General features: G+C 35.2%; 1 protein-coding gene across 1 annotated transcript in view; it reads right to left on the minus strand.

The window, feature by feature from the left end:
• Nucleotides 1–679: 679 nt before the first annotated feature.
• Nucleotides 680–25,249, minus strand: part of LOC115212325 (deleted in malignant brain tumors 1 protein-like) — a 97,022-nt gene continuing 72,452 nt past the window's right edge. The window contains exons 18-29 of the mRNA XM_029781189.2: nucleotides 23,384–23,541; nucleotides 21,647–21,785; nucleotides 21,030–21,202; nucleotides 20,291–20,429; nucleotides 17,968–18,140; nucleotides 16,111–16,249; nucleotides 13,204–13,364; nucleotides 11,670–11,811; nucleotides 10,022–10,200; nucleotides 6,722–6,863; nucleotides 5,952–6,121; nucleotides 680–793 (exon numbers count right to left, since the gene is read on the minus strand). Of these exons, the coding sequence (XP_029637049.1) occupies nucleotides 750–793; nucleotides 5,952–6,121; nucleotides 6,722–6,863; nucleotides 10,022–10,200; nucleotides 11,670–11,811; nucleotides 13,204–13,364; nucleotides 16,111–16,249; nucleotides 17,968–18,140; nucleotides 20,291–20,429; nucleotides 21,030–21,202; nucleotides 21,647–21,785; nucleotides 23,384–23,541 (1,759 nt within the window). The 3' untranslated portion in view covers nucleotides 680–749. The remainder of the gene's footprint in view (nucleotides 794–5,951; nucleotides 6,122–6,721; nucleotides 6,864–10,021; nucleotides 10,201–11,669; nucleotides 11,812–13,203; nucleotides 13,365–16,110; nucleotides 16,250–17,967; nucleotides 18,141–20,290; nucleotides 20,430–21,029; nucleotides 21,203–21,646; nucleotides 21,786–23,383; nucleotides 23,542–25,249) is intronic.

Consider the following 25,249-nt stretch of genomic DNA (forward strand, 5'->3'; position numbering starts at 1 on the left):
CTGATACAGAGAAATTCACACCAAGGGAAAGGAAAAAATTTTTTTTTAATTTTAAGCGATTATCTCCCTTATACCGGAAGAAATCACTCATTACTTCCCCTTATTTAGAACTCTTTTAAACATAAACATAAAGATAACTCTGTTCAAGATAAACATAACGTCGCAAGAAATTTGAAAAGCTAAACGCGGAACCGGTCTTTCTTCTAAATTATGTCATTGTAAGAAAACTGTTTTTAATATTCTTCAGACATATTGACGCAAATATATATATATTTTTTAACCTTTAAGCCTTCTGTAGTTTTTTCACTTTTTACCATTTTCTATATATTCAACCACGTGCTTTAACAAACCAACTTTCTTATCTCTCTCTCTCTCTCTCTCCTCTCTCTCTCTCTCTCTCTCTATATATATATATATATATATATATATATATATATATATATGTACTCGTTCATGTTTCATAAGAGTGTATCTATGTCTAGGCACATGCATATCTTCGAGGTCGAAGGTACTCCGGATCAAAGCGAGAATTTTGGTTCTTGTTCATAGAAATCAGCAAATTATTTGCTGATGTACGCTTATTAATTATTGGCTTGACACACATATGTCTATAATTACTTTGTTTTTTTTTCTGTTCTCCGTACACGTTATTAATAACAAACAAAACAAATGCGCAATGCACGATGGGATAATTAAACATAAATAGTTTTATTCATTAATAAAAAATAAGAACTAAGAAACATTGTTAGTTAGCCAATGATGGTTCTACGGCTCGGCATTGTGGGTGGTGAGCCTGAAAATATAAAATAAATTGTCATACAATACTAGAAATCGAACGACAAATGAAAATAAAGAAAAATAAAACTTAAATTGAATTATTCTGTAAGCTTATTAAATGATGTTATATTTTAAGTAAATGTCTTAAATACATTTCAGATATTCATTAATAAAAGAAACTTTAAAATCTAATTTTGATAAAAATATATATTAATATTGGAATTACTTAGAATATTCTAGATAGCGTAGACTTAAATAATTGCCCTCTTTATCAATAGATGTTATATACTCCAAGTTAATTAATAAACAGCTTTTATTTATTATAGTATAGATGACGATTATTGAAAAGAGAATGGAAGCTACAATCAGGGTTTTCCCAAGAATATGATAGCTAAAATGAAAGCCTTTGTATTTATATTATATGAAGACCGTTCGTCACATGATTATCAAACTAAATGTTTCAGTCAGGATAGGCACTTAAGTATTTATTTTCACCTCTGTTAAAACTTGGTAGAATCAAATATAGTTTTCACCGCAGCAACTGTAACTTCAGAGAAACAATAATTCCTTTTCCTGTTTTCTTCACACATAACTATTTCTGTAAGGTCGCTGGTATGTTACCAATAAAGATAGCCATCGGTACGTCACAAAGATTAGTAAGACTTGGATCTATGATTATGTTATCTCCTCTCTCTTTTTTCTTTCTTTCTATCCTTCTCTCTCTCTCTCTCTCTCTCTCTCTCTCTCTCTCCCTCTCTTTGTTTACCCTTCACATTCTTGAGTTTATTTTTCATGACGTACCCAATTTTCGTTCAAGAAAAGAGACTCTTGATGTGTTTCGCAAACCAAGACCAACAATAACTATAACAAGAATGATAATCCTTTGTACTATAAACACAAGACCTGCCATTTTGGGGGAGGGAGGGGGCTATCCATCACATTAACCCCAATTCTTGTCTAGTATCGATCACAAAAGGACGAAAGGCAAAGTCGATCTCGGCAGAATTTGAACTCAGAATGTAAAGCTGAAAGAAATGCATCTAAACACTTTGTCCGGCGTGGTAACAGTCTTGCCAGCTCACCACCTTAACAACAACAACAACAACAATAATAATACTTTCTACTATATGCACAAGGCCTGAGATTTTTGGGGAGGGGATAGATCGATTACATCGACTCCAGTATTCAACTGATACTTATTTTATCAAGCCCGAAAGGATGAAAGGCAAAGTCGACATACCCTGGTGCAGAACCAGGCACTGGTTTTCATGGCTTCTGATCTTAACTGATTGGGAGTGTTATCATGTATATTTTTTTATCTTGGTATAAAAGATGGGCTACAACAAATACCATCAGCTGATTGACCTTAATCAGTTGACCATGTCTTTTGGTGGCTGACGGTTTGTACATCTCTGATCACGAGCAGAAGCAGTGAGGGAATATCATAGCCATGTGTTCAGAGGAATTCTTTGGGATTTGAATAAGTCACTTCTGCAAACATGGGTATTTCATTAAACATCCTCAAATAACCCTTATTCAGTGATCTTTCGAGCGAGATTGGCTACTCAATTTGAAGAAAGTTATAACTTGGCCCCACCTACAAGGTCATGCGCTATTTATCTTGATACGAGTTCACCATGTTGCGCACATATGGTTGTGATGCATGTACGTGGTGTATCCTTATCAGACGGGTAGTCATGATGGGTATACTGGGTTTCGTATATTTTACCCAAGTGTCACTGGTGGAATGCGCTGCTCTCTCACTCAATCATAATAGTAATAGTAATAGTAATAATAATAATAATAACAACAACAACAACAACAACAATAATAATAATAACGATAATAAATATTATAATAACTTTAAATTTTGTGACAGGAGTGCAGATTTTGAGGGGAGGGAAAAATACGATTATGTCGACCCCAGTACCTGACCGGTATTTATTTTATAGACCCCGAAAGGATGATAAGCAAAGTCGATCACGGTGTAGAAATTGTTTAAAATTTTTAGCAAGCAGGCCAATAGCGGATTAAATCTATTCTCTCACTAGTATTTCCCTTTATCGACTCAAAAAGGATAAAAACCAAAGTCGATCTGGACGAAATTTCAACTGAGAACGTAAAGAGCTGGAAAAAGAAGCCGTTAGGGAATTTTGTCTGACGCTCTAACAATTCTACTACCTAGTATCGTAAATAATAACAACATCAACAATAACAACAATAATGAGAAGAAGAAGAAGAAGAAGAAGAAGAAGAAGAAGAAGAAGAAGAAGAAGGTGTGGGAACTGTGGAAGAATATGAGAAAAAGAAAACGAGTGAAAAGTATCTAGGGAAAAGAAGAGATCTGTCAGGATCTCAAATAAAAGTAGGATGTTGCAACAGATAAATCTTGATTATGGCTGAAGAATAGAGAGCCGAAAAAAGAAACGGAAGGACCAAACGTCAGTCATTAGAAATGAATGTCGTTAAGGCAAGAGTAGACAGAGCTATTGAGGTACTAAGCACATTCTGCACATAATAAATTGTTGTGGTCCATTTGCACAGAAGTATAGACGCATACACAATTATGTAACCGGGACGTATTACGGCAAAAGGGATTTAAAGTAAACCGAAACTGTTACCAACACCAACCAGAGAGTGTGGCAGAGAACGAACTATTTAGGGTCATAAGGGACCTTAATATACAGACTGACTATGAAATTCAAACAAGACGGCCAGATAATAATCATTCTGGAGTAGATGTTAAACGAGTGAATCATCATAGTTGTGGCTGTCTGCTGATATGAATGTAGCGGTCAGAGGACAGGAGAAAATAGATAAATTCGATGACTTCGCTAAGGAAATGCGAAGACTGTGGGGGGTTTCCGCAAACGTAATCCCAGCAGTTACATACGCTTTAGATACTCTTTAGACACCAACAAACTCAAAAGCTTCTTTTCCCACTTTTTTTTAGTCTAACTACAAGAGTTTCATTAATATAGAAATCTGCTCTGTTAACTACAGTAAAAGTTGTTCGAAAGAGCTTCGATATCTAAAGAAACTGATTGGTGAGCCTCAAAGATACTGATTTCAAATGTAAGACGTTTGTGCATGCCATACGATGATGATAATAATACATACATGCATAAATACGTACATAGGTACGAAGGTACGTGCATGCATGCATGCAAGCATACATTCATACATACATACATACATACATACATACGTACATACATACATGCAAGGAGTACTCAATAAAATGTAAACACAATATACCTGATATAATGATTTGGGATAGAGAAGGGAAGCTGTGTACAGTTGTCGAAATTAGCTGCCAAGTGGATGTTAACATAAAGCTGAAGATCAGTGAAAAAGAGAATACCTATGTTGGACTATTGAGAAATCTGCAGTTACTCTATCCAGATTACAAGTTCGGGTTTATACCTGTAATTATTGGGGCCCTGGGATATGTAACACACTGCCTAAATATCAATCTTGAGAAATTAGGCTTCTCAAAACCAGAAAGGATTAGGCTGATTCGAAGCCTACAGATCATTGGAAATGTAAAAATCTGAATAACTTTCCAGAAGTTAATCATTTTAGTATATATAAGCAGGTCTAGACATGCGACTATATACATTAAAAGACATACATAAAACGAAGCATACATATCTGCACGTACACATACAAGGGTTGGACAAAATAATGGAAACACCTAGCATCATAGCATCATAATTTTGAAATATCTATAAAACCGTCAAAAGCTTGTCTATTTTTGCTTTTTGATTTATTATATGTTTTGCTAAAATTGCTGTTTGTTTTCAGATATCATTAGAAAAAGGTAATTAAAATTCATTAAGATGACAGATCTATCGAACTTTCAAAGAGGTCAAGTTGTTGGTGCTTGTATGGCAGGTGCTAGTGTAACGAAAACAGCCGAAATATTTGGTGTATCAAGAAGCACTGTCTCGAAAGTAATGACAGCCTTTGAGAAAGAGGGAAAAACCTCCTCGTCGAAACAAAACTCTGGAAGAAAACCAAAATTCTCAGATAGAGATTGTCGGACTCTTGTGCTAATAGTTAGAAAGGATCACAAAAGTACAGATGCCAAAATTATTGCAGAGCTTAATGACCATCTCGAGAACCTAGTTTCCAGAAAAGCTGTTCGCCGGGAGCTGCACAAAGCCGGATTTTACAGGAGGGCTGCAATCAGAAAACTACTACTTGCAAAAAACAAGGCGGTAAAGCGTTTAGAGTGGAGTAAAAATCTACAGAAATGGTCCCTAGAGCAGTGGAAGAACGTTATTTTCTCGGACGAGTCATCCTTTACTTTATTCCCGACCACCAGCCGAGTATACGTGTGGAGACAGCCAAAAGAAGCATTTGCTCAGATTGCCTTCTCCCAACTGTTAAACGTGGGGGAAGATCTGTGATGATCTGCTGGTGGTGGGGAGTATATCTTGGAAATCCACTGGCCCAATGGTTTCCCTTCATGGCAGAATTAATAGTCAAGACTATTTAAGCATTTTATCTGATCAAATTCATCCTATGGTTGCGGAACTGCTTCCGGAGGGAAACACAATCTTCAGGATGATAATGCACCAATTCATATAGATAAAGGTGTTACTGAATGGCCCAGATCTCAATATTATTGAACATTTATGGTGCATTTTAGAAAAGAAAACAAGTAAGGAGTCGATATCTTCAACCATCATCACTACAAGAAATGGAGACTGTTTTAGCTGAAGAATGGACAAAAATTCCTTTGGAAAGAATTCAAACTCGTGTAATTCAAGCTATAATTACTGCCAAAAGCGGTCCTACCCCATATTAAAATAAATTTCTTTGAAATTTTAAGGTGTTTCCATTATTTTGCCCAACCCCTGTACATACATACATACATACATACATACATACAAAAATACCCTGTTGTTGATGTAATCCCAATGAATGCGCATTGGATCTAGGTTAGAAAAGGGCTGTTTCTTTATTGGCGAGAAATCTTGAAATAAAAATTGAATATTGATATACACACACATACTTACATACATACATACATACATACATACATACATACATACATACATATGCCTATATATCATAAACAGAGAAGACATACTTCTGGCCACAGGCCTAAACAATAATAATAACAAACTTTTAAATTAAGTTAAAATGTAAAACATAAATAATACCATTATGGCAGATAGCGCCAGCTTCGTGTCTATGACTGCAATGGTTCCATTTCCACGGGGCATGAGGGCAATCGAAAAGACTGGATTCCATGCCTCTACATTTCACGCGGTTCAACCAAATTGGTTTCTTCGAAGGTAGAAATATATTCGTTTCAGTTGCTCTTCCATATCTACAAGAACGAATATATATTGATCTCAAATTTTGACACAAGACTGGTAATTTTGAGGAGTCGGTAAATAGATTACATCGATTCCGGCCCTCAGCTGATACTTATATTATCGAATCCGAAAGGATGAAAGGCAAAGTTAACCTCGACGGAATATGAACTCAAAGCATTGTACTTTACTTTTGAAAATCTTGTTTTCAAAAAATTGAAACCAGCCAAGTCAATAAACATCTTTTAAAGACCCTTGCATTTTCAAATCCTTTTCCCTATATATTTTCACTCGTGCGGTACCTTCCAATTTGACTTTGTTATATATATATATATTATATATATATATATATATATATATATATATATAATATATATATATATATTTGTGTATGTGTGTGTGTGTGTGTGTGTGTGTAACATTTATCTATTCTTATCTCAAAGGCAATTCAATAGAATGATACTACTGCATCTTTACAGGTTTACAGTAATGATATGTAGAATTTAAACGTTATCATATCTCGGAACTAATCGTTTATTATTATATAAATAAGTTGTGGTGTAGAGATGTGTGAATGCAGGCATATGAATGAAAAGAAAACAAAAAGAAAATACCTGTAGCCTAGCATTTTGCAGGCAACAGTTGCACTCGTATCATCCCAGTCGTCAAAGCATACCGTACCCCATACTCCTTTATACTCAACTTCCACACGTCCCTCACTACTATTTCGTCCATCTTGAAGTCGAACACCAACATCTATGATAGAAGAAAAGGAAACAAAATAAATGTACATTTCTGAATTACGATTCAGTTTTCAGAATAACTTTTTAAACAATGCTTTCATGTACAAACAATGTTTGCAAAAATGTTAGCAAGGGTAAAGAAAAAAATGGGAACTTACATTGTTTTAAAACACCAAATATATTAAATAAGTTGCAGCTATGTCGCAATATTTTCTCCCTTTCTTTACGCTCTAAGTATAAATTTCACCGATGTCAAATTTACCTTTCATTCTTGAGGGAACGATCAAATAAACTACCTGTCAAATACTAGGGATGATATAATCGACTGACTCCTTCCCTTCAAAATTGTTGATCTTGTACCTAAATTAGAAGCCTTATTCTCAGCTTACTGTAGAATGTTGTAGTCGAAAACTCAAGTTATACACAAATTGTGATGCTCTTTTTTCAATGAACTACACTACTTATCATAATGTAGTTCACTGCAATTAAAAATTTTCTCAGTTGTATTTTAGATATGAATATATAACATTTTCAATCTAAGGTTGTATTTGATATATTATGAAGTTTTAATTTTACACAAGATTGCTTATATAAAGTATAACATAATAATATTTGTGTATTTCCAAATGGAGTACATTTGGAAGGGAGAGGGTTAGTCTTTATTATTGACTCTGTTACTTGGCTTGATACTCCAGTTTACTTTTCTCGGCGGTGTGGGATGAAAGTATAAGTTGATTTCGGTGATACCTCGACTCAGAACAGAGAGAGAAAAAATACTAGTTTCAAATTCTGGCACAAAAGTTTTGGAGGAGGATGAGTCAATTACATCAACCCCAGTACTCAAGTACATAATATACAAAATTTATTTTATCGACCCCGAAAAGATAAAAAGCAAAGTCGACTTCGGCAGAATTTGAACATAAAACGCAAAGGCAGACGAAATGCCGCTAAGCATCTTGTCAAGCATGCTGACGACTCTGCATTTATTGAAATATGAAATTATATTATATATAAATCTCTTATATAAAATCTGTTCTGTGTGTGTGTGTGTATGCCTTCTAGGATCTCGGGCATCCTCCATCCGATTTTGCTCAAATTTGAGGTATAGATACCGACGGTATCAGGGCGTGTATAAGTCTTGAAACAATTGCAAAAATCGATTCCAGGTGAGAATGCGATCGATAAAGCCGTTTTTGTCCTGCTTTTCTTCCGTCAACCTGTACATAACTGCACCTTCCATTTGTTGTTGTTTTTGTACTGCTTAAAGGCACGTTTCTGCCAAGCTTACTGTTTAAACCATGTTTGTGTTCTCCCAGTCAACAGCCTTATCATTAGTGGTACTTTAAACTCTTCGGTTGCATATTTGTGTGAATAAACTCGTTTTTCTTTGGAATAGAAAATAAGTCTATCTTTATTTCTTCCTTTGCTGGTGACTCAAATTTAGGTTAAATCAGTGTTTCTCAAAGGGGAGACCTATGAGACGGTCGGACTTGTTTTGAGAAAATTTGGTTTAAATGTTTGACAACGAAGCACCGTCCATTGGACGGGGGGCGTTTTGCTCGTATATAATATAATGCAATATCTTATGTGCACACGCATATATATATATATACTAGCAGCATAGCGCGGCGTATGTAAGAGCCCCTAGTAGGCAACGACTAATCCCGATCTAGTCCTTTCCCTCTAGGAAACGAAGGCGCATGTGTAGGTTGCAATGTCTTCTCTTCACTCGAACACTTCTGTGTATACGACGTTCCTAGCTGTCCCTTTGGGTGAAAATATGAAAACATCATTGCGCCTCCCAACGCGTGAACAGCCCACGTAGAGTTGACCGTGGGCGAAGCACTGTTCGCCCAAATGTAACCCAGCGACTTGTAGCGTTTGCCCTTGGGATTTATTGATGGATTTATTGATGGTGTTGGGGGTAAAGTCTCGAATGTAATTTCTTCCTGGTAGGAATTGGTTCACCAAAACTTAGGTTAGTCTGGAGGTTTCGATGTAATCTTTGGTTTGTATGTGGGATACCTTGAAGATTAAGTCTAGATTTCCTCCTGTGGGTTGAATTATCGATAGCTGTTTGATAGTTATTTGGGGGAGTAAGAGTTAAAGAAGGTCGAGTTGCGTCCCCTAGACAGTCTGTGGTTTGTGTGTAATGCACAAATCGGTTTGCTATGTGTGCCACATATGATTTAATTAACCGATTTTTTCCAGTAATAAAGTATCCTTTGGAATAAATAGGGCCATATAGCTCCTTGGAGCAGACATGATGCTCGCTGTGAATTTAAAAAGAAATTCCTGCCAATTTGTTAAAGATATTGTCGAAAATATGTCATCTTGAATTTGAACGTGATTTCCCAAAATGGCATGATTTTATCGAGTTTTTCTGATGGTAAGGTATTGCATGGAAAACTAACGTCATAATTAAGTTTCTTAGGGTAAGATTAAGCTTCACCATGAGTTTGGTGAAAATCGATTGTAAGTTGCGAAAACTACAATAGAAAATGTGTTGCATATGAAAAGCTTAGATTCTCGACCCCATGTCGAATTTATCAATTTTCTCCAGAACTGGGGGGACTTTTCAAAATTTTCGCTGCGTTAGTTTTGAATTATGACATTGGGCTATGTGTGTGTCAAGTTTCATCAGAATCGGTTGAAAGCCGTGGACAGGGTGAGGGTACAACCTGACAGACACACAGACAGACAAACTGCCTTTTATATATATATATAATATAATATATATATATATATAATATATATAATATATATGATATATATATATATATATATAATATATATATATATATATAATATATATATATATATATATATATATATATATATATATATATATATATATATGCGTGTGTGTGTGTGTGTGTATGTGTGTATGTGTATGTGTGTGTGTGTGTGCACGCATGTGTGCTAGAACACCTCGCATGTCATCACTGTCAGAAAAAAATTCTGTAATCATCTTAAAAATATGGAATTAAGATAAATAAATATATCTGATACCGTTTTCAAACGAAAAGTATTTTGCTCTAATCTTGATAATTTTTTAGTTAATTAGAAATTAGCAATATAAATATATAACGGAAAACAAAAATATAAATATATAACGGTAAGCACAATCAGAGTTAATTACACCAAAGTGATAAAAAGAGGTTTACTTACAATTTGTGCAATTTACAGTTGCAGAGTTATCGAATCTGCAAAAGGCGTGACCGAAATTGCTATGTTTACATGACAATATTGAACTCTCGTTTCCGTGGCATCGAACATTATCAATCCATGACTGATGCTTTCCGCGAGAAGTCAATAGTAATCTGGAATTTGGAAAAGTCTTGCCTTGTCTGTTGAAAAAATGGTATATTAACTATACTTTGATTCTCCACATTGGTGCAAATACATTTGTTTTATAAAACAGAGGAATCCGCTAGCAACCTACTCCCAGTATGAAGCATTTTACGAAAGGAACCCTAAAGGCTGAAAGGAAATAGCAATGCAATCTGATCTGGTTCTACGATATCTAATAATTACTAATATACTAATTAGTGAAGGTGCATACTTGGCTAGGTGGTTAGCGTATTGCACTGGAAATAGTAAAATAACGATTTTGATTCCTGAAACCGTTTTGTTCTTGAGCAAAATATTCAATTTCACGGTTTTCTAGTTCATTCACAAGTAAATGAGTTCCAGCATCAGTTGAGAAGTTGGGCCTGCGACAGATCAGCGTCCGCTTAGGGTGGACTGATTCCAGTCATTTGTTACACTTTGGAAACCGAAACTAAACTTGAATATCTCAGTTTTCCAAAATGGATGTCTTAACGTTTTCAGATAAAATCCCGACATGATCAACTTTTTCAAACGTTTCGAGTCAAAGGAGCAAGAGCAACCTTCAACAAACTTTTCTAGTGACCCTGCGATTAGTGAACAGAAGGGTAAACAGTTGGCTCGAATGCTAGCAAGAGAATGGATTCTTGTGTAGGGGCTACACGAATGAGCCTACTAATCAGCAACAAAAAAGGTTCCCCTAACGTATTTCCACTGTTTTGGCGTCCAGTTCACTCAAAAGGAATCGGTCAAGAGAAGACTGTAGTAGAAGATATTTGCTCAAGGCGGCGCACAATGAGACAGAACAAGGAACCAAATAATTGCAAGGATTGCTTATAAGAATACAGCCGGGCGCTCCCCCAACACGCAAACAAACAGTCAAAAAATACACACCAGAACACATTTAATATTTCAATATGCTTGTCCATCATCATATAATATTCTTCGTACATAATTTTGACTGAAAGAGGAGCCACGTATGGCTTATCTCTCATAGGAATAAGCCATTGTAAAGCCCTACAGTGTTGTACCAGAGGGATACAACACGGAGGAGTTTTACATAAAAGACGTTTACAAGAAAAATAATGAAAAGAGGAGATAATAATTCTTTCTAATTTTGGCACAAAACCAGCAATTTTTAATAGAAGAGTGTAAGTCGATTACATCGACCCAAGTGCTCAGCAAGAATTCCTTTTATCGACTTCAAGTGGATGGAAGTTGACCTCGGTGGAATTTGAACTCAGAATATAAATCCGGAAGATTCCGCAAGTTCGCCGTCTTAAAAGAGGAAATAATAAATATCAGCAAAGAAAAGTCACTAACAGGGGATGACAGCTAGCTGGAGCCAATCAGAGAAGCTCACAGAACCTTACCTACGCTGACACCAAAGATAAGCGCATCCTCTCAGCAATCGTTTCCCCGCCTACAATAGATTAGATTTATTTTCCAAGTGTTAGGGAATTTGAAGGTGAGTAATTAGCAAATTTACCTATAACCAAGGGATTGACATACTACTGCGGCATTGGAATTTGACCAAGACGTGTTGCAGACAGAACCCCAAATTCCATTGTACAAGATTTCCAGATATCCGAATGAACTATTCGGTACTGTATTATTGATGCGCATCTCAACTGAAAAATATCAATAATGTTGTTTACATCATAAGAGTTTAGAAATTTCGAGAGAACGTGAAATAAATATTTTCTTTACTGTTGAACTCGAAGAAGATAAAGCTATAAAGATTCCTTTCTACTATATATATAGAAGATCTGAAATTTTGGGTGAAGGATAGTAGATTACATCGCTCCAGTTCTGACTAGTACTTATTTTACAGGCTTCGAAAGGATAAAAGGTAACGCCGACCTCAGTGGAACTTAAACTCAGAAAGTAAAGATAGAAGATATGTCACTAAGCATTTTGTCCGGTGTGCTACAGATTCTGCCAGCGTGCCATTATCTTTTTGAAAAGTACAAAAGGAAAATGCAATAATTTGAAATTTGAATAATGAAAATGTATTGAAATACTTTGTTGATATAATTCCTTTCTTTTTTCTCCTTTTTTAGAGTTAAAACTCTAAGTAGATAAAACTACAAGAAATAACGTGTAAATATTGGGTTGAAGACCTCTTTGGATAGAAAGTGCTAAATATTGGAATAAGAAACCATCAGTGGATAGAACAGTGTTTCTCAACCGGGGTTCACATAAGATTTTGTCGTTAAAAGGTATCTCCAATAAATTGATAATACTTTTACAATACACAAAATATTTTGACAATTTTTAAAATAAAATTCTTAATAATATTTAATTTTAAAAATATGATAGGGCATTTTTTAAACGTTGAATGGGTATAAAGGTCCAGTTGATTGAAATAGAACTCGTAGGGGGTCTTATAATCAAAACATGGTTGAGAACCTCTTGGGTAAAAGGTGCCCATATTATTAGTGATAGCGTTATAACGGTTGTAAGCTGTTCACTGACAACGTTCGGAGTTTGTACGACAATGATGGTTTTTAGCTAAGGTTAACGGGTTTTGTGCTTCTGAATGGCTAACATGTGTCTTACATACTGCATGCCCTGCAATTACATTTCCGTAATTTACTTAAATTCAAAGTTGTAGAATATATAAATAATATGCATTTTGTCTTTACTTTCTTTAAAATAAAATGAAACATTATAAATCGTTATATGCAAAATGAACAACGAGAATAAAAACGATGATTTTTGCATATTTTTCCTTAATAAGTTCCGGTAAATTCGAATGCCGATATGCTAATCGCTGTTGCGTTTCGTCACAGGAGAAAAAAGACTTTTTCACGACGAATATGTGTTCCTAGTACACTAAAAGGGAAGAATCATGCAAGAAAATATACCACAAATCTATTATTAAAGAGAGAACGAGAAATAAATTGACAGATAGAAATAAAGAGAGAGAGAGAGAGAGAGAGAGAGAGAGAGAGAGAGAGAGAGAGAATATGAACGCTTTTTGCATTAAAACTTATGAAACACTATATGTATAATCTTACCCATGGTACAGAAGACTCCAACATTATTCGAATTGCAAGAATTCGGACCTGTTAGTTCGTATGAGCATTCATCAATAGCATGTTCAGTACCATCGCACTTGAGATTGTTAATCATTCTTGGCAGTTGTGGTGTTGGTAGATTACTCAGTCCAAAGCCATCTCTAAAATGCGAATATTAACATATTCAAAAGGAGAAACAATACTTTGCTAATCCCCACTGACAATGGATTAATAACTTATACCATATACTATAATGCATGTTGATTGATATTATATATTATCGTACAAGGTGTTCCAGAAAGATTTACACATATTTAGAACACTTCCGAAAAAAAAAATAAGGTAATATTATTTACATTTTACATAATGATGTACTTATGTTTTTTGTTCATGTATCTATTTCGTCTATAACAGGTTTTTAAACAGACATGGCGTCGAAAGCAAAACGTGGCCAGATTATCGCTTTAAAAACAACTTGAGTAACAAGGATATAACAAAACAGTCGAACATGTGCCGTAAAACAGTGTTCGATAAATGGAAATGATATATGGAGTTCGCTACTACCTCCAACACGCCAATTCTTGGTAGGAAACGCTCAATTCATACCAAACAAACTGTGAAGAAGCGAATGAAGTGGAATCCCCACAAGAGTGCTAGAAAAACTGCAAAAGCTCTTGATTTTTAAAGAGGATTTAAAGCTAAACGTATATAAGAAACAATCCCAGTTAATTTCAGCAGCTTACAAGAAGAAATGGCTCGACTGGAGTAAAACCATATTTGCTGAGATGAAGCGCACCACTAACAAAGTGTTGATCTGGTACTACGAGAAGATCTTCACTGTGGAGGAAGTTACCATCAGGCAGAATGACAAGCTTTATGCACGTAATGCAAGAGACTTGTCCGAAGGTAGCAGGAATCACTTACGCCGTCATAAGCCACCTTCACTCATGGTATGGGCCGCAGTTGCAACTAATGGGTCCTAGTCACTCTTGGTCTTCATCGATGCTGGCGTCAAGGTCTGCAGTGAAGTTTATTTGGAAATACTGGACGAGAAAGTGTTACCCTGGGTCAGAGAAGACTTTAGTGACTGTTGCATCTTCATTCAAGACGGAACCACGGCCCACACATCCAATTTGACACAGAGCTGATACAAAGAGCATTTCAGTGGTTTTTCGGGACAAGACGATATGACCTCCTTCAAGTCTAAACATCAATCCCAAGGACTTTGCTATCTGGTCTCTCTTAGAGAGTAATGTTTCGGCTCGCTCTTGTTCAAATGTGTCAGATCTGAAGAAAGCTCTTGTCTTCATGGTTCAAGTTAGATAAAGTGGTGGTACGGTGCTCATTCATTCTCACCAGATATCTGCTCCAATCCAAGCGACTTTATAGAATCATCGATTCTACATTCCCACTACCACTTCTCACAAGTATCTCCGCATCACTGATCGCCGTTTTCCAATTCATCCCAGGATTTTCCTATGGCAATATTGATGATATCGTTCCAAATGTCTTAAATGCCTATGATTAACAACCCATGCCTCATTGCCATAGAGTAACGATGGCAGAACACATGTGCTATAAACCCTAACTTTTAATTTGGAAAGATGTATTATGACGTGACCCGAGACGCTTGTCAAGTCTACCAGAGGCCAGTAGTGTTGGACGTACTCCCTAAATAAATGAATTTAGTTACAACTTCCAACCTTTGTCCATACACAATCACAGAAGGTTTCACATAAAGTTCAGAGGGGGCAAGTTGGTATATCAGAACAGTTCTCTTCTAGTTGATTGTAAGGCCCAATGTTGTGCACGCTGTAGAAATAGTACTCATCATGTGTTGCATATCATCCTGGAAATGTGTTAACAAGTCACAATCATCTGCATGCAAGAATTCAATGATGTGAGAATGAAGAACTTTCGTTTTGGAACAAAGTCTTTTGAGGTTGAAGAGTTTTCCCGCTGCCTTATAACTTGTTTACACCCTTTCAGCCCAGTCTTCGAAAGCTATTTGAAAGACTATTGTAAAATACAGAGCAAACAAAGTAGGAACAGGAATATCACCTTGTTTTACATATTTTCTACAGAAATTGGATCTGATAAGATACCTCCAAAATTAACTCTCACCCCCATCTCGTCATGAAATTGTCTACGCATTTTCACAAATTTTCAGGCCGCCCAGCTTTTTCAGTATCTCCTACACGGCACAGAATTAAACGCTTTCGTCAGATCAATAAAAACTCGACTAGGATTCTTTCGAATAAAACCCTTCAAAGGTGATGTCTAATGACTGAAACAAATAAAGGATAAAAAATAAAATTAAAATATCAATATTTACATTATCTACATTTGGCCTCATCTTGTTTGTTGTTAACACAACGTTTCGGCTAATATACCCTTCATCAGGTGTCTCGGGGAAATTTCAAACTTGGGTTCTCATTCCTAAGGTATTTTTCGATGTTATTATTATTATTATTATTATTATTATTATTATTATTATTATTATTCAGGTCACTGCCTGGAATCGCACTCGGAATCTTGGGGTTAGTAGCCCGCGCTCTTAACCACTACGCCATATGCCCGTGGGCATAATAATAATAATAATAATAATAATAATAATAATAATAATAATAATAATAATAATAATAATAATAACAACATCGAAAAATACCTTAGGAATGAGAACCCAGGTTCGAAATTTTCCCAAGACACTTGATGAAGACTAGTGGGTAGATCAGCCGAAACATTGTGTTAACAACAAACAAGATGAGAACAAATATTGTCAAATGTAAATAATGTACATAATTCCTCATCTCTTTAATATAGAACTGAGAAATATCAATATCTATTGTAAGAATTAAGCTGGAACAGTTTCAAGTAATATGTTCCAACTTTTTTTTCTTTACTCACTCGAAGCCCAACATGTTACATATTACGAATGCTGCATTTTCTTCCCATGAATAAGGACATATCGATCGCCATTCGTTTTCGAGTAGAACTTCAATACTTCCAGCGTTGTCAGATATCTTATCAACCAGCCGGACACCAACTATAGGAACAAAAATAAAATATTTAGATATATTACACACACACATACACATGTATTTATGTATGTAAGATGGGGTACAAACTCGTAGTATCTCACGCTTGTCCCAGTGGGACAAACCTGTTGTAGTTCAGGCTCCTGCCGCTAGAAGCAACTTGATGCGACTCTTAGGCATCAGTCTGCCGACTGGCGTCGTGGTCTGGAGTTGTACTGTCACGTGGAACGTCTTTGTTTTGCAGTGCTTCTACTCTGGTCGTCGATTTTTGCGATGGCCGATACGAAGGAACAGTGTGCTTCCGTAAAATTTTGTTTTCTGTTGGGGAAAACGGCAACCGAAACAGTTGTTATACTTCAAACAGTTACAAGGCCGATGCAAAAGAGAAGCTTACGAGTGGTTTCCATACTTTAGGAATGGTCGCTTGAAGACCAATTTCGTTCAGAACGACCATCGACCTCTCGTGAACTGATCTTGGAGGACCGTCACCGAACAACTGACGAGGCTGTTGATACAACTGGTGTGTCCTGGAGCACCTGCCAACAAATTCTGAGCGAGGAATTGCGAATGAAAAGAGTTCCAACAAAATTTGAGCCTCGCTTGCTCATGGAAAATCAAAAGCAGTGACAACTGGATGCGTGTCGTGAACTGAAAGAAGAACTGGAAGTTGATCCGGACCTTTTTTCGAAGATCATCACTGGTGACGAAAGCTGGTGCTACGAATTTGCAGATGTGGAAGAGGTGAAGAAAAAAAATCGACGGAGGCGTTAAAAGGAATCACTTCGCAAGAGTTCCTGCACTGCTTTGAATAGTGGAAAACGCACCTGGACCAATGCATTACTTCAAATGGACAATACGCTGAAGGCGATAAAAGTGTAAACATCTAAAACTAAGTAAATAGAATAATATAGCAAAGTTACGTCTTCTTTTGGGCACCCTCTCGTATGTATGTATCTATGTATGTATGTATGTATGTATGTATGTATGTATGTATGTATGTATGTATGTATATTCGTTTTGCTCTCTTTTCAATTTTAGAGGAAATTTTCACCGGCCACCTACTTGGTAACAAGGTTGTAAAGGAAAGTACCTTTTTTAACCACCATACTTTAAATCTTAAGAATGTTTTTCAGATTTTTATAGTCCCAGATATGGTGATCAGTTGTAGCATATGAATTAAGGATTTGCATTCTCTCTTCAAGATCCCAAGTTCAAGCATATGAAAATTAAATAAGGGAAAAGAGAACAGGAAGTGTGTAATCAACTTCATTAGGTTACTGTTGTTACCACCACAGTAAGGACACCTTGATTATCAAGACATACTTGACCTGAAGAGTAGCTTGCTATCTACCCCTCGTTTGGATAATTACTATTTCCGCGGTTCCGCTAGCAATGAAACATATGTAGCCAGGATTTTATCTACTCTACTTCCCAATTTATATATATATATATATATATATATATATATATTACTCGCTTCTATCTGCTTCCGTCTGTTAATGCACACATAACACATGAACCCAAGGTGTAAGGCTGTGGGACTGAACCATATGGATGGGAAGTGAACTACTTACTACATAGCCACGACCGCACCTGCGCATATTGTTGAAATTGTTTAAATATTGTGCTCATCTTATAAGGCCTCAGTGTCAACTGATTCATATATATTTGGGGATTGGGGATGTAAAACAAAGTAAATTTTACAAAAGTGCAAAGCTGGACTGACCGTCTGCACAAATGACATAAGCTCCTGGAAAATGGCACCGTGTTGACGCAAAGACAGGACAATCAAAAATAGAACTTTCATTTCCATTGCAATTCAAAGGCGTCTGGATTAACAATGAAGACCTGGTTGGTTGGAAGAAGACATTCTTTCTGATTTGGTATCCGATTCCATACCTGTATAGAAAAAACAACATATTAATGTAAAAAAAATAAAGATTTAATTTACGTCTTGTGAGTTATTTAATGTAATTTTGGTGTCTCACCTTAAAATCTACACTGAGCTTAATTGTGGTGTCATCAGCGAAGCCGATGTTACCTTTGGAAAAACAACTAAGGACCAAGGAAAATTTAATAAACTTATATATGAGAAGACACGGGATAAAAGCAGGTAAAGGGCAGTAAAACTGAAAAACAGATAATAACCGATAATTACCAAAGAATTAAGAGAAAACTTAAAATATAGCAAAATAAAAGTAAATTACGTGTGGTCTGCATAAGCATTCTTATTAAACTATTATTATTTGTGTAGATATCAATACTATCAATATAGTTGGTAGAATCGTCGACACACTGGATAAGGTGCTTAGCGTTATTTCTGCCGGTTTTATGTCCTTATCTCAAATTTCATAGAGGTTGACTTTGCCTTTTACTCTTTTGGGGTGGATAAAATAAGGACCATTTGAGCTCTGAGATCGATATAATCGAATAACCCCATCACACACCTAAAATTGCTGGCCTTGTGCCAAAATTTAAAACAATTATTTTGCAGATATTGCTGATCGGGGAACAGTTCATAAACTCATCCAACAGCAGGAAAAGTATTTCGTTTCTACTAATTAGGTACTATGCAACAAGCTAAGACCTTCAAGTCAAAAACAGAAATTCGACGATTACTGTCAAAAGGTGTTGTGTTGTGGTACGTTCTCACACTGTTGCTCATACTGTTGAAATTTCAAGAAATGGAAATGTGAGATGTGAATCCTTGGTTCTTTGGGCCATCATCTGTCTTCTACATAAATTCTCAAAGACGCGTTAAAAAGGCCGTTAATTTGCTGTGATTGAAGAAGTGAAGGAAGCAGTGGATACGCGGCTCATTTCTCAGCCAAAATTATTATTTATTTCTGAGGGCATAAAGATGATTATACAAAGATTTTACCAAGTGTGTTGAAAAGTATATTAAATATGTTTAAAAGATAGTGAATCGTGCTTTTGGTACCTGTGTGAGTAATAAATTGCAAAAGAAAATGACTATAAAAAAAAACAGGTTGGGTCGTTGTACCTGCTTTTCAGAGCAAGTGGAGCGGCTATGGTGAACGGGTCAAGTTCAAACTATACTGTGATAACAAGGAGTCAACATTAAGAGCTGCACGCAGCATTAATTTTCTTGCCAACAGGAAAACATTACAACCGATTTTTGATTAATTAATGGCACATATTTGTAGGTGAAAGTAAAATCCACAGAAACACCAATAAAAACTTCGGGAAGTGTGAGGAATAAGAAAGAAATTAGACATTTGACGACGGTGGGCAGCATAACAAGAAACTTTAATATTTACTTAGAATTCACTATTACAAACACATCTCTAATGCATAAATGTTTCAAAAAGCGACCAAATAATTAAAATTATATATTTGTAACACTAACACATCTATGTTATTTTGTTAATAATAGATTTAAGGATCGTTCTGAGTCAGATGCGTAAAATGTAACGTTTTATTATGACTAAGCTGAGTGGTATTCTTGAATTATAAAGAGCTAGTTTAATACAGGTGGGTACAGTTATATCTAACGCGTGCGTGTACATTCAAATTCGAAAAGACGTTCGCTGCGGATACTTTAGCTGGAGGGAAATTCTCCTTTAAAACAATCTTCGTGAAAACACCAATGGACTATGAATGACATTGTGAGATCATATGATACGTGTTTCTCATCGCCAAGCTTCATCAGCTAAGCACACGTAACTTATTATTTGCTAAGTACCGCAGATTTAAATTGGCTATGAACAATAACTTTGATATATGTGGCTAATGAAGTGCAACTACGTAGAAACATACGTGTCCTACGGTCTTCTGACGTTATTTATTGCTAAAGTATGTTTTCATCTCTCGCTGCAGTATTCGCAGCGGTAGTCTTTCCACGTTTGAATGTATATGCAAGTGTTAAATATAATTTTACACGCCAATATTTTAATCTTAGTGTATCTCTAATTAAATATATTAATAGTCTGTGTGAAGTGAAATTTGATAAAGAAGAAATTAAAATTGTAGTTGTGTCATAAAATGTACGGACATTTTAAAACAAACTTCATATATTTTATACTTACATGTGACCTAACATCCGACAAACCACCATCGCGTTATTATTGTTCCAATAATCACCGCAAAGGTTACCCCATCTATGTGTCTGAAAAATTTCAACACGTCCTTCTTTTTCTGATTCGCCATCAACCAATCGAATTCCCTCTGTAAAATATCGAAATGAATATGTAGAACCTTCTTCATTTATTTCAAAAGATAGTTTTACATTGGTAACAATTTAATAACTTAGGTAATTTGGGATACAAATTACTCAAGATAGTTAAATGTCTTTCTAAGAAAGACCATATGGCATCATATGGATGACTCTAAACTATGATTCAAAGAAGGAATTTGGACATTTCAAAAATTCAAGTAATCTTTATTTCTAAGTGCGTACTGGGAGATCAAAAGTGAGATATGGCGTAAATATATTTCCCACAAGTGAAAGAATAAAGGAAATAAAATCATTCATGAAATGTCAGAAGTAAATTTTCTTCGAATTTCAAGTTGACTACTAATATGAAATATAATTTGCAAAAAAAAAAAAAGCTTTCTTATTTTAGGCACAAGAATTAAACATTTCAAGGTGTTTGGTCGTTATCATCCACTCCAGTATTTGATTGGCTCTTTACTTTATCGATCTCCACAAAAGGATAAAAAGTGAAATGGGACTCGCTCAGATGTGAGCTAAGAATATAAAGTGCTGAAATAAATGCCACAAAACACGAATGATTTATTCAGAGAAATGAACATCAAATTACTTACTCTCCAAGCAGACGACACCTGCATCACACGAATGATTACAAGCCATTTTATCACTCCAGGGTTTCTTCGCGCAATGATCAATGAAAGTTTCATCACCATTACACGTAACATCGTCAAACCATATAGTGCCCCTTCCTTGACCAAACTTCCAGCCACCATATGAGATACCTTGGCTAAGAAACAAGTAAGAAATATAAAAGAAAGAAAATATAACAAAGAAAAGCTTACATGGAATATTTGTTGGTTTCAAATTTTGGCACAAGGCCAGAAATTTCGGGGGAGAGGGTAGTCAATTACATTGTCTCCAGTGCTCAACTGGTACTTATTTAATCGATTTCGAAATGACGAGAGGCAATGTCGATCTCGGCGGAATTTGAACTCACGCTGTAAAGTCGGAAGAAATGCCGCTAAGCACTTTTTCGGGCGCGATAACGATTCTGCCAGCTTGTCGCCTTATTACATAGAATAATATTGATTTCCTTTAATTAATTTACGTTTATTTGAATTTTCAACTTATAATTTTATTGCGAATTAATTTGAATTAATAACAGAATATCAGAATGTTTCAAAATATTTAAGTGTTTTCACAAATCAATCAAAATTTAAGTCATACTTACTTATAACCTAAGCTTCTACATATTACAGAAGCTGCTTCATCATTCCAGTTTCTGTCACAAACTGTTCCCCACATCCCGTTTTGAAAGATTTCCACTCTACCTTCTTTTGGAGAGTTTCCGCCTCTCAGCCGGACTTTATCTTGAAGGATAAACAAAATATATGATTAATACAAAGCCGTACATTTCAGTAATATATGGTAGACAGGAGTGGCTGTGTGGTAAGTAGCTTGATTACCAATCACATGGTTCCGGGTTCAGTCCCACTGCGTGGCACATTGGGCAAGTGTCTTCTACTATAGCCTCAGGATGACCAAAGCCTTGTGAGTGGATTTGGTAGACAGAGACTGAAAGAAGCCTGTCGCATATATGTATATATATATATATATATATGTGTGTGTGTGTGTGTGTGTGTGTGTGTGTCTGTGTTTGTCCCCTAACATCACTTGACAACCGATGCTGATGTGTTTGCGTCCCCGTAACTTAGCGGTTCGACAAAATAGACTGATAGAATAAGTACTAGGCTTACAAAGAATAAGTCCTGGGTCGATTTGCTCGACTAAAGGCGGTGCTCCAGCATGACCGCAGTCAAATGACTGAAACAAGTAAAAGAGTAAAAGAGTAAAGAGAGACAAAGTATTCATTTATTTTTTCTTTTATTGTTTTACTTGTTTCATCATTTGACTGCGATCATGCTGGAGCACCGCTTTTAGTCGAGCAAAAGGATCTCAGGACTTATTCATTGTAAGCCTAGTACTTATTCTATCGGTCTCATTTGCCGAACTGCTAAGTTACGGGGACGTAAACACACCAGTATCGGTTGTCAAGTGATGTTGTGGGGACAAACAAACACACACACACACACATATATATACGACGGGTTTTTTTCAGTATCCGTTACCAAATCCACTCACAACACATCTCCTGAACGCAAGCTTTCTCATTTTATAGCTGAGTGAAATTGAGTAACGTAATATGTAGTGTTTTGCCCAAAACAATACACAAGTTGATCCGAGGAACGAAAGCTCAATCTTGTTACCGTGAGTGCAATATCCTAACACCTTGACCATGCGTATCATGGTCAGCCTGAGGCTATAGTAGATGACACTTACCCAAGGTGCCACGCAGTGGGACTGAACCCGGAACCATGTGGTTGGTAAGCAAGCTACGTACCACACAGTCGCTATTTATTTATTTTTATTTATCTCCTTCCAGTTTATATAATTTTAACGAAGTAATTTTAAGACTGGAAACTCTCAACAGTGTTAGAATCCCATTTTTACCGAAAGAGTTAAAGTATGTAACTTGATGCGCATGGTCTAGGCGTTAGGATATTGCACTCACGGTAACAAGATTGAGGTTGCGTTCTCTGTATCAAATGGTGCATTATGTTTTGAGCAAATCACTTCATTTTACGTCGCTCAGTTTCACTCAGCTATAAAATGAGAAAGCTTGCGATGGAATAGCGTCCTGTTCAGGAAATGTGTTGAGATCTTGGTCACTTTTACACTATGGAGATAGTATGGTAACCAGCTCTATGAGTCCAAGACGTCATAGAACAAGCAATGTCTAAGGATTGATGATGATGATGATGATGATACTATTTTCATATATATAGTTGTTTCTCCTGCACCAACTATATTTCAATATAATCGTTTCCTTCTGGTAATCCATAATAAAGTACTCTTATCAAGATTATTTTCGCAACTAAGGTATATTTAAAAAAACAAACAAACTTACATTTCGAACATTCTGCACCGGCCCATTTATTACATCGATGGAACCCCCATATTCCATGTGGACACTCCCTTAGATTTTGTTCGTTGCCATTACAATTCGTATCAGACAGAAATCCGTGTTCTCTTAAATGATGTTTATAATCATAGATATATCCACTCCTAAAAAGAAACCAACAACATCTTTCTAGAATATTTTTTTCAGTTAGTAATCCGTACATTATATTACAATTTTGTATCTCATCGAAATCATTATATATATACACACACATACTTACATGTATATATGTACATATTTACTTACATGTATATATGTACATATTTATATATATATATATATATATATATATATATACAAGATAAGAAAATGGAGAAATACATCTAAATCAAATATCAATTACCAGATAATACTCAATCACATACGAAGTAATATAATGTACTATTGACTATGTATATTTGCATCTAGCTATTAATTTGTGTATGTTTATTATCACAATATTAAGTCGTAAAACTGAGACATTGAGTGTGGAACACATATATATGTTTACTAATTTATATTATTTATTTATATCATTATGTAAATGTATATTTTTATATGTATAGGAGTGTGAGTATATGCACCCATATGTATATATATATGTTGTATTGTGGGTACGCACCCACACCCATGTGGGTATATATGTAGACTGAGTTATATTACATAATCTCCGAAGAGGCCTTGCGATATTTTTGTAAATGTCTCATTTATATCTATGTGTTGACCAACCATAAAGGGCTAATATTGGTAAAATGAAACATACTTATCGACATGGCCGAAACAGCTGTAAGATCTAATTTATACTTATATTTATATTTACTTGTATTTATATTCTCTTTTATATATATTCTACTTATTATACAACATTACTCTTTTATGTATACTTTTTTATGTACATTTCTTTATGTATACTGATTTGTTCTGTTTTTTATATTTAACCCTACAGTCTCTTATGTGGTGGTTTAATAAAGTATGTGATTGAGTATTATCTGGTAATTGATATTTGATTTAGATGTATTTCTCCATTTTCTTATCTTGTATTAGTAATTTGTGGTAAATCATTTTACCTTTGCCCATATAATACAGTAAATGAATTGATTGCATCGCAATCATTAACATTTATGTATTAACTTTGTTGGGTACTTCACTAGCAGTATATTGGATATATGTTATCCCATAGAGGGTTGCATTTACAACCCCTATCTCAATTTGTGTATATATATATATATGTATGTGCGTATACGTGTATGCACACATACATATATATGTACATATATATAAATAAATATGTATATATATACATACATATATATTTATCGTATATATATACATGTATATACGTATACATATATGCATATATACATATATATGTACATATATATATATATATAAATATGTATATATATATACATATAAACACATATATATATAAATATATAAACAAATAGATATATACATATATACTTATATACTGATATATATACATACATGTATATATATCCATACATATATACATATACATATATATACATACATACACATACTTAAATATACGTGTACAAACACACACACATATATATATATACATGTATATACGTATACATATCTGCATATATACATATATATGTACATATATATATATATAAATATGTATATATACATACATATAAATCCTTAAATCCTTAAAAATGTTTTAGCCCGAAGGCCGCGGCTATGCTGGGGCACCACCGCTGAATGAGCTACACTAATATGTGAATCCACCTCTGATACGTGGCACTTGATCAACAAGGGAGTTCGATGCTGCTGCCCGCATCTGCGTCTCCTGTCGTGAGG

This window comes from Octopus sinensis, linkage group LG5, assembly GCF_006345805.1.
Source record: "Octopus sinensis linkage group LG5, ASM634580v1, whole genome shotgun sequence".
NCBI classification, from domain to species: Eukaryota; Metazoa; Mollusca; class Cephalopoda; order Octopoda; family Octopodidae; genus Octopus; species Octopus sinensis.